The sequence below is a fragment of the Panthera onca genome, chromosome E1 (genome assembly GCF_046562875.1).
Source record: "Panthera onca isolate mPanOnc1 chromosome E1, mPanOnc1 haplotype 2, whole genome shotgun sequence".
In the NCBI taxonomy this organism is placed as follows: Eukaryota; Metazoa; Chordata; class Mammalia; order Carnivora; family Felidae; genus Panthera; species Panthera onca.
This window is the reverse complement of record NC_138352.1, coordinates 42669989-42687590: the sequence shown is the minus strand read 5'-3', so window position 1 is coordinate 42687590 and position 17602 is coordinate 42669989. Positions and strand designations below refer to the sequence as shown.

Genomic DNA, 17602 nt, shown 5'->3' with positions numbered 1-17602 from the left:
TGCAAGATGCTAAAAGACAACTAAATGAATGGAAGGATATACTATGTTGCAAGATGTTAAAAGACAACTTAATAAATGGGAGGATATACTATGTTTGTGGATAAAAATACCCAATATTGTAAAGATACCATCTCTCTATCCCAAATGGACCTACACTTTCAATACAATTCCAATAAAAATTCCAAAAGGGAAAAAAAAAAGAAAGAAAGTTAAAATCCTACCCCTATGTGATGGGATGGGGTAAATACAATAAAATCTAAAAACACAGCAGCCAGAGAGGGATGTATAAGAAATACAGATACATAGTGAGGAGTCAAGAAAGAGGTCAATGAGTCTCAGATGTGTAGCTTGGCAAAATGGGTGGTCAAAGCACCACAAATCATGTATTCCAGAGCACATATATGACAGTATAACAGAGTTCAATCAAGGTTCTAGTAGTGGAGATCAGAAACTATGTAACAGGGGCATCAGACTGGCTCAGTCAGTGGTTCCTGCAACTCTTGATCTTAGGGTTGTAAGTTCCAGCCCCATGTTAGGTGTAGATATTACTTAAAAAAAAATAAAATCTTTTTTTTTAAAAGAAAGAACTATAGAACAAAAAAGTATTAGATGAAAAATAAAAATTTTCATCATTTAGCATTTTTATTTTGGGTATATTTGCAAATATATCAAATATTAGCAAATTACCAAGTGTCTCTGGAAATTAGTTTTCTTTACCTATCTGATCTATTTCAAAACATTACTCCTTAATTATGTTTGAGAAAGAGTATTTATAAGAACAACCGCTAACACATAACAAAGATTTCTGAGCAGGTAGGCATTTGTTGCACAACCTAACTCTATACATCTATATCTACACAGATTAGTGTAGTGGCTTCTTAGCCCATCAAAAAGATAGGATTTGAAAAAAGAGACCAAAACAATAACCATCAGAAACTTCCCTGAAACCATCAAAGCAACAAAAGGAAAACCAAAAGATGAGTTCATTTTAAATTAGAGAAGAATAATTTGACTATTTTTTTAATTTGTTTAATGTTTACTTATTTTTGAGAGACAGTGGGAGAATGTGAGCAGGGGGAGGGGCAGAGACAGCAAGACACAGAAACTGAAGCAGGATCCAGGCTCTGAGCTGCCAGCACACAGTCCGACCCGGGGCTTGAACTCATGAACTGCAAGATCACGATTGGAGCCGAAGTCGGATGCTTAACCGACTGAGCCACCCACGTCCCACGAATTTTATTTTTTTCCATACTGTTGGTACCCTAAAGACTTTGTAACACCCATTATATTAATTCTGAATACTAACACGGCCTACTGTTTTTTACATTCTCCTATTCATCCTCCATTCCTGCACCCAGTCCTCATTCCCATCCCTTCCCACCATAGGTACCCACCCGACTGGATGTAATATATGTCCTTTGAAATATGTGTTTTCAAATATGTGTTTTTGAGACATATTTTCACTGCTTTCAAAGTACTGTTCAAAATAAAGCATGGCAAGAGTATAAACAAATCTGAATGAGAACACTGAAACAAGCCTGAATCTGGGGGAGGGCCAGAGCATTCCAGAGGACAGGAAAGCAGAAGAGACAATAAATATTCAAGTACTTCACTGCTTAACAACCACTAAAGTTGTCCTGATAAGAAAAAGTTTAATTCACCCTTGGCCACTTTGCATGTATGTACTTGGCTACAGATATTCTTTACATTCTTCAAAATTTAATACTGTTATAGTTACATCTGTTATGGGTAGCTATAGTGTTACAAGTGTGTGTGTGTTTGTGTATGCATTTACCTCATTTTTCATAGTATGCCAATGTATGTATTCACATCTTTCATTAGTTCATTTAGTGTGAATTGGGCATCTCTGTTTAATTAACTAGAAATACTGTGGCAATGGTGGTGGGGAAAGAGAAGGGCTTTTCCTTACTAATGGATACCCAGGACCCGGGGCTACATTAGGACTTTCATGGGCCCTGGGCAATTTTGCCTTTATGGACCTCCTCTTCCATGAAAAAAAATATTTACAATTATATTTTACAATTACAGTTGCTGGTTTTAAAAATATATTAAAGTATTCCATTAACTTAAAAGTTTATTACTATTATTATTTTTTTGCTTTTAAAAGGAATTAAACATTTTGGTGGGACCACAATACCAGCATGGGCCCGAAATTATGATGCCTACTGTACTTTATGATAAGTCAAACCTGAAAAGTTACCACTAACTCTCATATAAGGCCTGTGCCACAATGAACAGAGAGCAAAAAGAACAAATCCTTCAGGGAGTAATCCATTATGTAAGATATGTCATTTTGGAAGATGACGACAGAGGAGAGTAATTACAAATCTATAATGGAAACATCCCCTTCTTAGGAAAAAAAAAAGCAATAAACTCTTCAAGCTGCCTTTGAATTATTAGTGATATAGTATAAATGACTGGCGGTAATAAACCAGAAGCTGTTGGATGAGAGGAAAACTCAGAAGCCACATAATTCTGTAAATCTGTGAGGCATTATAGATGTTAGCAAAAATCAAGACAAGGTATTTTTCTGACCACTTACTGTGATCAATGGGGGAAACTCTGTGCAAAAGAAAAAAAAAAAATCCAACCTAAACTTTTTTAATGATTAACCCACGACCACCATCACCTTTCAATATACAACATTTAAGTAACCAGAATAATTTCAAGTCTGTTAAAGATGCAGTCAAGCATCCAAAGGGATACATGTTTAATCTACTTTACTACAGACCCAACATTAATTTTCCTCTTATTAATGGATGGAAAAGCAATTTCTCTGCCAAGGAAGGGCAATTATTTAAAATGTAGATGTGCTGTACTTCACAGCTCTCAGCTAGTCAGCTGGCAGAAATAATGCCTCTGGAAAATAGATCAATTATTTACCAAATTAAAGACAACAGGTCTGTTTTAGAAATGTCAGGCTTACTGCAGAGAGTTGAGAATTTCCTTTCCTTTTTTTTAATGTTTATTTATTTTGAGAGAGAGAGCAAGCAGAGGAGGAGCAGAGAGAGAGAAGGAGAGAATCCCTAAGCAGGTCCATGCTGTCAGTGCAGAGCCTGACATGGGCAGGGCTTGAACTCATGTATTGGGAGGTCATAACCTGAGCCAAAATCAAGAGTCAAGATGCTTAACCGACTAAGCCACCCAGGCACCCCAAGAATTTCTTTTTTATGTTTCTAATTTCCAATTTGATTAATAAAAATGCTTATCTTCTTTTATGTCAAAGGTAATATACTTAATACCCCAATCTAGTTTACTTAGTTACACAAATATGATTTAATTTCCACAAGATATTTTTAATATATGTTACATATTTCAATCTTAAGGATGTGTGATATGTTTCTTCATTTTATACAATTTGGCATCAGGGATCACTTCTACAATTCATAGGGAAAAAGACAATTCTCATTCAAACTACAAATTAGAAATAACTGAGTTTTATTCAACAAATGAGTAATTACATTGAATTAGTGCCTTATCTCTGCCCTGCCATGGTTTTTTTCATAATAATAATTATAGAAAAAAATAATAAGTGTAATTATTCAGTGTTTACTTATTAATTATGTGAAAATTACCAGGCTAATAATAAATACCTGGGTATGAAGTAAAAGCTTATCTATAGCAGAAAACATGTTGAAAGAATACTCTTGATGGGTATAAAATTTAAACTAGGATGAGGGAAGTTAATAATAATGAAAACAGCAACAGCTAAATTTTTGGAGGTGACCCTATGTTTTGGGTATTGTTTTGGATACCATTATTACCCTCTCATTTCATTGATGAGAAAACTGAAGTACTAGGGAGGATCCAAGCGTATTAAGTTACTTGCCCAATTAAGCAGCAAGGTGGGGGCGGGGAGAACATGATATTTTGTTTAGGGTCATGTAGGTCTTCACAAAATAATACATAAAAAATGGGACTCGAAAGATAAATAAGAGTTGCCCAGGCAAAAGAGGATTTCAGGTGGAGGAAAAGTGATGTAAAATGTTTAAGGAGGTGAAAAATAGTATGGCTAAATGTTGGAAGGAAAGGTAGAAGAACAGGTTAAAGCAGTAAAGTTGTGCCAGGCTATATACTTTTGGACAACACAAACAAGATGAAGAGATCATTAACATTTAACATTTCTTATAAAATATTTATCTTTTTATTTTTTTTTAATTTTTTTTTAACGTTTATTTATTTTTGAGACAGAGAGAGACAGAGCATGAACGGGGGAGGGGCAGAGAGAGAGGGAGACACAGAATCCAAAGCAGGCTCCAGGCTCTGAGCCATCAGCCCAGAGCCCGACACGGGGCTCGAACTCACAGACCGCGAGATCATGACCTGAGCTGAAGTCGGACGCTTAACCGACTGAGCCACCCAGGCGCCCCTAAAATATTTATCTTAAAATGAAACTAAACACATGGAAAAAGTATGATACAATAATCACAAACAGAATAACCCAGAATTGGACTATGACCAAATAAGAGTCTTTTAAAAACTAAGAGTAACCAAATGATTCTATATATGTACTATTATGAATTAAATATCTGTGCAGCCCTCACATTCATATATTGAAACTCTAAAAACCCAGGCTATATTTGAAGATGGGGTCTCTAAGGAAGTAATTAAGTTTCAATTAGGTCATTGGCAGAGACCCTGATCTGGTATGATTAGTGTCCTTATAAGAAGAGACACCACAAACCCTTGTACGCTATTGGAGGGAAAGGTAAATTGGTGTAACAGCTATGAAAAACAATATGGAAGTTCCTAAAAAAAATTAATATTAAAACAACCATATGATCTAGTAATTCCACTACTGGGTATTTACCCAAAGAAAACAAAAATACTAATTCAAAAAGATATATGCACCCCTATGTTTACTGTAGCATTATTTATAATAGCCAAGATATGGAAGCCACCCAAATGTCCACTGATAGATGAATGGATAAAGATGTTATATATATTTACATATAAAATAAGGAATATTATTCAGCCATAAAAGAGAATGAGATTTTGCCATTTGCAATAACATGGATGGACCTAGAAGGTATTATGCTAAGTGAAATAAGACAGAGAAGGATAAAAGCATATGATCTCACTTAAATGTAGAATCTACAAAGTAAAACAAATGAACAAATAAACAAAAACAAACAAAAAAAAACCAGACTCTTAAATATAGAGAACAAACTGACGGTTGCCAGAGGGGAGGTAAGGGGGATGGGAAAAATGGATAAAAGTTAAGAGGTACAAACTTCTAGTTATAAAATAAATAAGTCAGGGAGATGAAAAGTACAGCTTAGGGAATATAGCCAATATTATTGTAATAACATTGTGTGGTGACAGATAGTGACTGCATTTATTATAGTGAGCACCAAGTAATGTATAGAATTGTCAAATCAAGATGTTATACACCTGCAACTAATATAACATTGTATGTTGATGATACTTCAATTTAAAAGACACAGACACACACACACACACACACACACACACACACACACACACCACAGAACTAGCTCTTTTTCTCTGTCCCCACTTCCTTGCACCAAAGAAAGGACACGTGAAGACACATTGAGAAGGTGACTGTTAGTCAGGAAGAAAGACCTCACTAGAAACCAAATCAGCTGGAAGTTTCATCTCAGACTTCTAGCATTCGTAACTGTGAGAAAAAAAGGTTTTGTTGTTTAAGCTACTACATCTATGGGATTTGGTTACAGCAGCCCAAGCTAATAGATGTACACAGGTTACTGCCTAAATTTAGGGTCCCTGAGAACATTTTACCCACTCATATGACCAGCAAAGAGGATTTTGGGTTGAATTTGTAAAATCAAAAGAGACTGCTGTTTTAACCCTATAACAAAAACAAAACCAATAAACAAAACAGAAAAACCCCAGAGTTTTAAAAAATCTATCTCAAAGTTCAATACAAAAAAACATAAATAAAAATAGTAGCTCTTACATCAGGCAGAACAACAGCCGGAGGAAGAGGAACCCACAATATGTGAAGGCAAGGAGAACACAGCAACCTTTTCGAAAATTTTCAGTGAGCTGACGCTACAGATTAGAATGCTGCCCCCCAAAAATTCAACTCTGTACCCAACTAATCAAGAGGATCAAGAGTAACAATACTAAAAGCTGTGAACAAAGTAAGAGTGTTAACCGCTGCTGAAAAATTAATGAGTAACTGTCAAAAACTATCTAGTTGAAACATGCCTGAAAATTATGGGCAAAATACAGATATTCCCATACAGAAAACAGCTAAAAAGTCATCTTCATCAGAGAATCCAGAAATAGCCAACAGAAGTATGTTACTTTAATGAAAAAGTACAAAAGAAACTCATCAGAGAAAGAATGGAATTTTGAAAAAATAATAAAGTATCAACTGGATATCCATAAGCCAAAAAATAATAACCATGACCTAATCTGATACATTATACAAAAAATAACAATGAATTTGGATCATAAATTTAAATATAAAATGTAGGGGTGCCTGGGTGGCTCAGTCAGTTGAACATCCGACTTCAGCTCAGGTCATAATCTCTTGGTTTGTGAGCTCGAGCCCTGCATCAGGCTCTCTGCTGTCAGCACGGAGCCCACTTCAGATCCTCTGTCTCCCTCTCTCTCTGCTCCTCCTTCTCTCTCTCTCTCAAAAATAAAATAAACATTAAAAGAATAATAAAAACAAAAAAAATAATAAAAATAAATTTAAATACAAAATGTAAAACTAGAAAACTATCAGAAAATCACATAGGAGAAAAATCTTCAGGCCCCAGACTGGTGCACATTTCTTAGGCAGGAACACAAAAACACAACTGATATATTTTTTATTGGATTTGACAAAAAGTAAACAATTTTGCTCTGCAAAAGACTCTGTTAAAAAGATAAAAATACAAACTTCTGACTGGGAAAAAAGATTTCCAAATGACCTCTCTTACAGAGGTCCCCATCTAGTATTTATAAAATTAAAGTGGCAATAATACCAAATGCCAGCACGGATGCAGAGAAAGCATGTTAAAAGGATTAAAGGAAAGTATGAGAACAATGTCTCACCAAGCAAAGGATATCAATAAAGAGATAATATTATAAAAAAAGGAAACAAATAGAAATTCCAGAGTTCAAAAGTACAATAACTAAAATAAAAAATTCAATAGAGGGGCTTAAATCGTGGTTTTGAACCTGAAAGAAGAAATCAACTGAGATTATCGAGTTTGGGGAAAAAAAGAAGAAGAAAAATGAATAGAGCCCCAGAGACCTATTAGACACCACCAAGATTAATCTGTGAGTAGCAGGAGTCCTAGAAGGAGAAAAGAGGGGAAAAAAGGTAGAAAGGATGTTTAAAGAAATAATAACATCCCAAACATGATGAAAAACATTTAGGCAATGGAACTATCCTGTATTATACTATAAAGGTAGATATATGTCAATATTAATTTGTCAAAACACAGAGAATATGTGAACACCAAGAGTGAACCCTCGTGTAAACTACAGACTTTGGTTGATAATGATTGGGTCAATATATGTTCATCAACTGTAACAAATCTACCACTGTGGTGTGGAATGTCAATAGTATAGGAGGTTTGGAGTGGGGGCCGGATTATAAGAGAGTTTTCTGTACTTTCCAATTGTGCTGTGAACTTGAAACTGCCCCCCAAAACTGGAGTTTATTAATTTAAAAAAAAAGCTCCTGAGAAAATGTTACTCATTGTGTATCTAAATCACTGAAACCAACAAATTTACACCACCCATATTGAACCTACCCAGATCTAAGCACCGGAGGCCTCTCTGGCACTTCAAACCATATCATAAATGTTGCCATTAAAATATTTGTTTTAATTCAGGACTCAGAGTCACAGCTAATAAACAAGAATGGGAAGGGTAAATTGAAAAACAAACTGAATGCAGCTGCTGAACTAAAAGTTTCACAACGCTATTTAATGGCATCCCTTAATTTCTTTGCTGAATAGGTCCCATACAAAACCGAACTGCATACCACCCAAACAACCTACATTTTCTCCTTAATTCACTTCGGACTGTTATTTCATCATGTACATTTTACATTGTTTTTAAAATTTCTCAGAAGGTGGACAACAGGTCTGGTTTTCTCCTTGAATCCTGATGTATGTCTAGGACATCTTAATAATTCTGTCATCGGAAAATATGCCTCTCTAAAAAAAAAAAAGACTAAGAAATTTATTTATATTGTTAAGCATAACAGGGATATGTTCAGGTAAAGTGGTTACAGAATGATCAGGTTTAAAAACAAAAACACACAATAAACATTGCTATGTTTTGTTCTGCTTATTTTTTAATGAACTTCCCTGAACTTGTAAAAAGTATTCTAACAAGCACTACTGTTATTATTGGCCACACTACATACCCCATGAAAAAGCCTTTAACTAAATAAGAGAATTATTGGAGGAGCAAAACAGTTAAAACTTATTGATATAAATAAATTTAGAAATATGTATGGATACATGTTAAAGAAAAACTGGAAGGTGTTACTAGAGGATCTACAAGTTGTATTTTGAAAAGATCAATTTAAGTAAAAAATTATAAGTACTGTTTTAATGCCCATTTAAATTACACACCTTTCTAAAAAATACCAATTAATAAAAGTTCAGAAACTAATAAAACTTTTTCAACCAGAGAGCAGAAAATATATCATTTTATAACATAGGAGGATTTAAAGATCAATAGAAAATACATCATTTGCTCTCCCAAAAATATTTTTTTAAACTATAACGTAAATAACTACAGGGGAAAAATAACAATTACTAAGGAATCCGTGCATTTACAAAGGGCAATGCAGCCTCTTGCTTCAAACATTTCATATGCATTCTCAATTTGAGAAGGTTAGGATAAAACAAGCAATATAATACAGAAACTAGACAAGTAAAATAAAATGTCACATAGGAGCTGGGTAATAGCAGCCACAGCTAAACCCAATATCATTCTATAAGTAAAAATTCAGATAGTGACCAGCTTAAAAAAAAAAAAAAAGTCAAGGCTTTCAAATCACTGAGAATTGAATCTTTTATAGATACACTTGCTTATACTCAAGCAATAACAGTCATACTCTGAATAGCAAAGACACTCAGAGCTGAACAGTAAATAACTAAGATGAATTGCAAGCAGTTGCATGAAATCTCCACTATCTTCTATGAAAGATTTTGCAAACCAATTTTGTGAGTGGTTGCTGAGTTATGAATCCTCCATTTAATTCAAATATTTAAACATGTACAAAGCATTTATAAAACGCTGCAGAAATGATGACACACTGAAAAATGTATCTGCCACATGATAAACGGATGAGTCCACTGTACAGACCCTGCTTCACAATCTATGCCAAATATGCCATATTTTTCTTGCCTCATTCATTCAACTAATATTTATTTATATACCAGACACAGAATCATTATTTCCTAACTAATCATCTTTTAAGTTCCAATTTAGAATTGACTTCTTTTGAAGAACTTTCCCCAATAGTCGAAACCAAGTAAATATTCATCTCCTAGCATTCTGTCCTTACTCCACAAAGGATTTTCCTTCCTTGCTTTAAGTCCCTATCACACCAGTAGATGCCATGAGTAAGGACTGTCCCTTGTTAACTTAATCACAAAGACTGAGCCAGGCAATGTGAATGGAGTCTCTAGGGAGCATAAACCTTTTTGATTAACAGGATCCTAAACATTCTAGTGCCATGAACCTTTTAAGCAATATGGTAAAGCCTAGGAACATCTTTCTCAGAATAATATATTTTTAAGACAAAGTAAAATACATAAGATTTTAAAAATTGACATACAGTGTATGTCTTTTTTTTTTTTAGTTTTTTTTTTGTTATCTATTAAAATACAGTATCTACTATAATTTTGAACCATAAGCAATACTGGGAGAATTATGTGAATAAGATAGAAATGATGTGAAAACATCTATTATTTTTATTTGTTCATAAACTCAGGAGTACAGCTAATATTTCACTATTTTATTTTACATTTTCATAAGTGAAGGAAATTTTTCATCAGAGATTAGAGAAAATAAAGATGTAATTTTTTTCCTAAGTTCACATACTCTCTGAATTCTATCCATAAACCTTCCAGATCTTAGACTGAGGTTAAGAAGCTTCATTTGAGATTCAAGAAAAAAATGAAAGAGATCCTAAAACTCATAAATAGTTCTCATATAAAGATCTTCCCTCCAAGAGATTACAACATCCAATGTGAAACTGAATTAAGAATACAACAGAACATCAATTTGTATATTTTAAAATGTTACATACACACCAAAGGAATGATCTAGACAAGAAATAATTGATAACTCAGACTTCATTAAAATTAAATAATTCTGATTTTCAAAAATACTTTCAAGAGAATAAGAAGACAAGCCATAGACTTGGAAAAAATATTTACAAAACACCTAATACAAGACTGCTATCCAAAATATACAAAGAACTCTTAAAAGTCAACAATTTAAAAATGAACAACCCAATCAAAAAATGGAAAAAAGATCTGAACAAGCACCTCATCAAAGAAGATACACAAATGGCAAATAAACTATGGTATGTCCACACAATGGAATGTTATTCAGCACTAAAAAGAAATGAGTAATCAAGGCATGAAAAGACATGGAGGAGCTTTAAATGCTTATTAGTAATTGAAGGAAGTCAATCTGAAATGACTATATACAGTAAGATTCCAACTACGTGACATTCTGGAAAATAAAACAAACTATGGAAACAGTAAAAAAGATAACTGGTTGCCAGGGGTTGAGGAAGGTAGGGATGAACTGGTAGAGCAAAGGGGATTTCTAGGGCAGCGAACCTACTTACTCTGTATAATGGTGGATATATGTTATTACATATTTGCCAAAATTGACAGAATGTACAACACCAAGAGTGAACCCTAATAATGTAAACTGGAACTCAGAGGTTAGGTAGAAAGACAAGTATTTAAATAAATGATTACTTCAAGATAAATTATATCGTAGCGTTATACAAATAGTGCTCTAGGAACACAAAAAAGAAGGTATAAATATAAAAATTTTTAATCTTACCATAAAAACACAAACTTGGGAGTTCAAATAAAATCAAATGAAAAATGTATGTCAAAATTATGAAATCATAGTAAACTGTGGTTTTCTAGAATTAATTGCTAGACAATGATACAGATAACTATAATATTCTTTAAGGTAAGTGGTATGTTCTTGTTACAATGGAAAGCCACAGGATGGAAAAAGTACAGCTTCCAACGTCTAAAGCATTCTGACTATGGAGATATGAAATATACATTAATACAAAGGAGATTTGACATAACAGATGGACCATCAAAATGAGTCATACTGGTTACTCCAAGTAGAGTGCTGTAAGTGACATAACTTCCAGATTGTTTCTTCAAATTTAACTTAATTCCCATAACATTCAAAGCATTTCCATAAATCTTTGTCTTTATTAATTAAATCAATCCTACTGATCAACAACCGCTACAAAAATCTTCCTCTCTATCAAAAATGACTAATTAAGATATTAGAAGGAAGATTATTCAAAATGCTCTATATTATCCTCTTACCATCATTCTTTATTTGAAAAGATGAAAAGGGAAAAAAAGATGGGTCTTTCCATCAATTTTAACTGATAGGATAATTTCTGCAGAATAAGATAAAAATGACAATCTCTTCAGATCCATCAACCAAAGGGATAAGATCTAAAACAACTGTAAGTTTATGAAGACTATTTCAGCTCCCAAAACAAAAGAGCAATTTTATCTTTTACTTAAAAACAAAGTATTTTAAAAATGACTACACTGGAATGGAATTACAGCACTGTAAGTATTAAACCAACTCCTAACAATGAAAATTGGTAAGTAAAGGGAAAGAATTAAGTATTTATCCTGCCTTTCACATACAAGAGAACTATGGTGCATTCCTGGTTGATGAGAGAAAACTTTTTTTTATAGAACAGTAGTTAATCTTGCAGAAAACATGGTATTATTAGAAAAACCACCATTCTCCAGGCTTCAACATAATACAACTATTAAGTAAAAAGTTGTTTCAGAAATGAAGCCAAGTGACTTCAGCCAGTTGAGTGTCTGACCCTTGATTTCAGCTCAGGTCATGATCCCAGGGTCATGGGATCGAGCCCCTCGTTGGGCTCTATGCTGAGCATGGAGTCTGCTTGAGATTCTCTCTCTCTCTCTCTCTCTCTCTCTCTCTCTCTCTGCCCCTCTCCCCCACTCACGTTCTCTTGCCCTCTCTAAAATAAAAAATAAATAGATAAAAAGAAATGAAGCCAAAATAATGCTCTGCAGATTACTTGCTAATCTCCATAAGAAAAACCTATCTCCAATATGTAGATATTTTGAGGGTCTACTAACATAGCCATGTGATCAACATAGTATCATATTATATATTTTGCAGGATACATTTTTGAGATAATTGGAAACTTTAAATTATGGCTTGGATATTAGATAACATAATGTGTTAACTTTCAAAACTACAATATAATATCTGGCTATATGGGAAAAGGTCATTATTCTTAGGAAATTATGATTAATTTGTAGTGGGTAAGTTGTCATTACATGCGTAACTTACATTCAAATGATTCAACAAAATACATATATTTATGTACATCTATTATACATACATGGGTATACAAGTACATATACGTAAGTATACACATACCTATACATATGTATATTTATTTATTATGCACAGAAATGTGAACACCTATTTAATCAAGGTAGTGATACATGGGTCATTACTATACTATCTTTTAAATCTATTTTTATGTCTGAAACTTTATATAACAAAAAGTTTGAAGAAAAAAATGAAAAGTAGTAGGACGTTCCACATTACTATAACATCTCTCCTAATCAAATGCTTTAAGAATAAATAGAAAAACAAAACCACTACCAAAACACAGGGAAAAATACAAGCAAATACTTTATAATACGCTTGTATGTGAAAGTGAAAAAGAAATTTTAAATTACAAGGAAAGTGCCACTTACATTCATTAATATGTAGTCCGGAATACTGAAGTTCCTGGCTTAATTATAATACAGAAATTAATGCACCTCAATAGCACAGTTTACCTACTGCTGATATTCAATTACCTCTTTACTGAGAGCAAAACTAATGCTTGGTGGGTTTCTAAATTTTTATTTATTTTTTTAAATGTTTATTTATTTTTGAGAGACAGAGTGTGAGCAGGGAAGGGAAAGAGAGAGAGGGAGACACAGAACTCAAAGAGGGCTCCAGGCTCTGAGCTGTCAGCACAGAGCCTGATGCAGGTCTCAAACTCATGAACTGCAAGATCATGACCTGGGCCAAATTTGGATGTTTAACTGACTGAGCCACCTAGCCCCCCCCGCTCTAAATTTTTATTTTAAATTCACTCACTCAAGAACCACTTACTGAAGTCTACTTACTTTTCTGATACACATTGACACATTATGAAAAGTCAGATTCCATATTTCATATTTTCCATTTCCAAAAAAAAAAAAAAAACTTGTTGAAATCCCATGACATAAATGGAAAGAAAAAGGACATACCACTTGTATTAAATGCCATACAGCACACTGGTTTCTCATGAGCAGGAAAGTGGGCCACGATACCATCACTGTCAGAATCCTCGCTCACAAGCACCTTCACAGAAAGAAAGAAGGAAAATGGAAATTAAACTTTACTCACCAATTACTGAGCGTGAAGATATACACAGCTACACTACAATATCCCTGACCAAAAGTATGCATGATTGCTTCCACTATACTGGAAGATTATTGTCACTGTAAGGTGAGAATGCCACTTTAGGAATGAGGAAAAGATACAATATACTCCAGAAGATCAATCATATAAACTCTAAAAACAGTTGATGGGCTTTACTGTAGATGACAGAGACAAAAATTTCTTGAAGTAGAGGTTCAGAAAAAAAACAAAAAGCATAAAATCAGCTTTGTAGAGCTTCATCCAAAGACAGGAACATACAATTCTTATTATGTTATGACCTACTGGAAAATGTTTGCTTACAACTAGATCATTACTGGATCATGATATTCAGACATAAATAATTTAATTTGAAGTAAATCAGGAACTAATCCTAAACGGGCAAAGTTAATTTTTCTTTTAGTATGAAAAACTTTACAAAGGTATACTTTACATACCATAAAAGTCACCTATTTCATGTTTACAATTCAATGATTTTATATAGTACTGTAACCATTACAGCAATCCATTATATAGAAATGTCTGCTTTGTCATCCTTTACTATCCTAATGCTTTAATTTTCTTGCCTATTGCTGACTCAAACCTACAATTCAGTAAAGCTACTGATATATCAAATTTTTTGTGCATAGATCTTTATTACCATCTTAACAATTTTTAAATGTTCGGTTCATTAAGTATACTCACATTGTTGTGTAACAAATTTTTAGGACTTTTCCATCTCGCAACACTGAAACTCTACCCACTAAACTCTGATTCTTCTTCTTCCCTCCCCCCAGCCATTGATAACCACTTTTCCACTTTCTGTTTTTATGATTTTGACTATTTTAGAGAGTCAAAATAACTGGAAGAATATAGTTTTTACACTTTTGTGATGGCTTTACTTCCCTTACCAAAATGTCCTCAAGGTTTGTCAATGTTGTAATATGTCACAATATTTCCTTCTATTTCAAGGCTGCATAATATTATAGTATGTATATACCAGATTTTTCTTTATCCATTCACCTAGTGATAGATATATGGATTGCTTCCATATCCTCGCTACTGTGAATATGCTGCAATGAACGAGGGTGTGTAAATAGTGCTTCCAGATCCTGCTTTGAATTCTTATGCATACAAACCTAGAAATCAGATTGCTGATCATATGATAATTTCATTTTTAACTTTTTGAGGATCAATTTTTTTTTATCTTTTCAAAGAACCAATTTTGGATTTTCCCCAATATTTCACTATTTACTATTTTGTTGACTTATGTTCATATATTTAGTATTTACTTCATTTGTTGTTTGGTTATAATTTGCTCTTGTTTTTCAGATTAGAAAATGGGGAAAGTGAAGATTATTAGTTTCAGACTGTTTTTCCTTCCTACTATAAGCATTTAAAGCTATAAATTTCCCTCTCTGTAAAAGAATAGCTGCACTTCATAAATTCTGATATGCTCACTTTTTATTTTTATTCCATTCCAAATATTTTCTAATATCCTTGGGATTTCTTCTCCCACCCATGAGCTATTGATAGGTGTGTTTTATTTCCAAATATTTGGAGATTTCCATAATTTCATTGTTATTTTTTAAGTTTATTTATTTTAAATATGAAATTTATTGTCAAATTGGTTTCTATACAATACGCAGCACTCATCCCAACAGGTGCCCTCCTCAATACCCATCACCCACCCTCCCCTCCCTCCCACCCCCCATCAACCCTCAGTTTGTTCTCAGGTTTTAAGAGTCTCTTATGCTTTGGCTCTCTTCCACTTTAACCTCTTTTTTTTTTTTCCTTCCCCTCCCCCATGGGTTTCTGTTAAGTTTCTCAGGATCCACATAAGAGTGAAACCATATGGTATCTGTCTTTCTCTGTATGGCTTATTTCACTTAGCATAACACTCTCCAGTTGCATCCACGTTGCTACAAAGGGCCATATTTCATTCTTTCTCATTGCCACGTAGTATTCCATTGTATATATAAACCACAATTTCTTTATCCATTTGTCAGTTGATGGACATTTAGGCTCTTTCCATAATTTGGCTATTGTTGAGAGTGCTGCCATAAACATTGGGGTACAAGTGCCCCTATGCATCAGCACTCCTATATCCCTTGGGTAAATTCCTAGCAGTGCTATTGCGGGGCCATAGGGTAAATCTATTTTTAATTCTTTGAGGAACCTCCACACTATTTTCCAGAGCGGCTGCACCAGTTTGCATTCCCACCAACAGTGCAAGAAGGTTCCCGTTTCTCCACAACCTCGCCAGCATCTATAATCTGATTTGTTCATTTTAGCCACTCTGACTGGCGTGAGGTGATATCTGAGTGTGGTTTTGACTTGTATTTCCCTGATGAGGAGCAACGTTGAGCATGTTTTCATGTGCCTTGTGGCCATCTGGATGTCTTCCTTAGAGAAGTGTCTATTCATGTTTTCTGCCCATTTCTCCACTGGATTATTTGTTTTTTGGGTGTGGAGTTTGGTGAGCTCTTTATAGATTTTGTACTAGCCCTTTGTCCGATGTCTGTACATTGATTTTGTACCTTGCGACTTTGCTTAATTCATGTATCAGTTCTAGCAGACTTTTGGTGGAGTCTGTCAGGTTTTCCATGTATAGTATGATGTCATCTGCAAAAAGTGAAAGCTTGACTTCATCTTTGCCAATTTTGATGCCTTTGATTTCCTTTTGTTGTCTGATTGCTGATGCTAGCACTTCCAACACTGTGTTAAACAACAGCGGTGAGAGTGGACTTCCCTGTCGTGTTCCTGATCTCAGGGGGAAAGCTCTCAGTTTTTCCCCATTGAGGATGATATTAGCTGTGGGCTTTTCATAAATGGCTTTTATGATGTTTAAGTATGCTCCTTCTATCCCGACTTTATCAAGGGTTTTTATTAAGAAAGTACGTCATCAGCACTAACCCAGCCCTACAGGAGATCCTAAGGGGGATTCTGTGAGTGAAATGTTGCAAGGACCACAAAGCACCAGACATCACTACCAGCATGAAATCTACAGACATCACAGTGGCTCTAAACACATATCTTTCCATAATAACACCAAATGTAAATGGACTAAATGCGCCAACCAAAAGACATAGGGTATCAGAATGGATAAAAAAACAAGACCCATCTATTTGCTGTCTACAAGAGACTCATTTTAGATCTGAGGACATCTTCAGATTGAAAGTGAGGGGATGGAGAACTATCTATCATGTTACTGAAGTCAAAAGAAAGCTGGAGTAGCCACACTTATATCAGACAAACTAGACTCTAAATTAAAGGCTGTAACAAGAGATGAAGAAGGGAATTATACAGTAACTACAGGGTCTATCCATCAGGAAGAGCTAACAATTATAAACGCCTATGTGCCGAATACGGGAGCCCCCAAATATATAAAAAAATTAATCACAAACATAAGTACCCTTATTGATAAGAATGTGGTAATTGCGGGGGACTTTAATACTCCACTTACAACAATGGGTAGATCAGATCATCTAGACACAGGATCAGTAAAGAAACAAGTGCCCTGAATGATACATTGGATCAGATGAACTTGACGGATATATTCAGAACTCTGCATCCCAAAGCAACAGAATATACTTTCTTCTTGAATGCACATGGAACATTCTCCAAGATAGATCACATACTGGGTCACAAAATAGCCCTTCATAAGTATAAAAGAATTGATATCATACCATGCACACTTTCAGACTACAATGCTATGAAACTTGAAATCAACCACAGGAAAAAGTCTGGAAAACCTCCAAAAGCATGGAGGTTAAAGAACACCCTACTAAAGAATGAATGGGTCAACCAGACAATTAGAGAAGAAATTTTAAAATATATGGAAACAAAGGAAGATGAACATACAACAATCCAAACGCTTTGGGATGCAGCGAAGGCAGTCCTGAGA

At 34.3% G+C, this 17602-nt stretch overlaps 1 protein-coding gene across 13 annotated transcripts in view; it reads right to left on the bottom strand.

Annotated features, from left to right (window-relative positions):
- The window catches only part of BCAS3 (BCAS3 microtubule associated cell migration factor), a 614259-nt gene that overhangs the window by 403227 nt on the left and 193430 nt on the right, over positions 1-17602 (bottom strand). For all 13 annotated transcript variants that reach the window (XM_078437391.2, XM_078437395.2, XM_078437397.2 and 10 more), the window contains one exon: positions 13545-13638. In XM_078437391.2, the coding sequence (XP_078293517.1) occupies positions 13545-13638 (94 nt within the window). The remainder of the gene's footprint in view (positions 1-13544; positions 13639-17602) is intronic.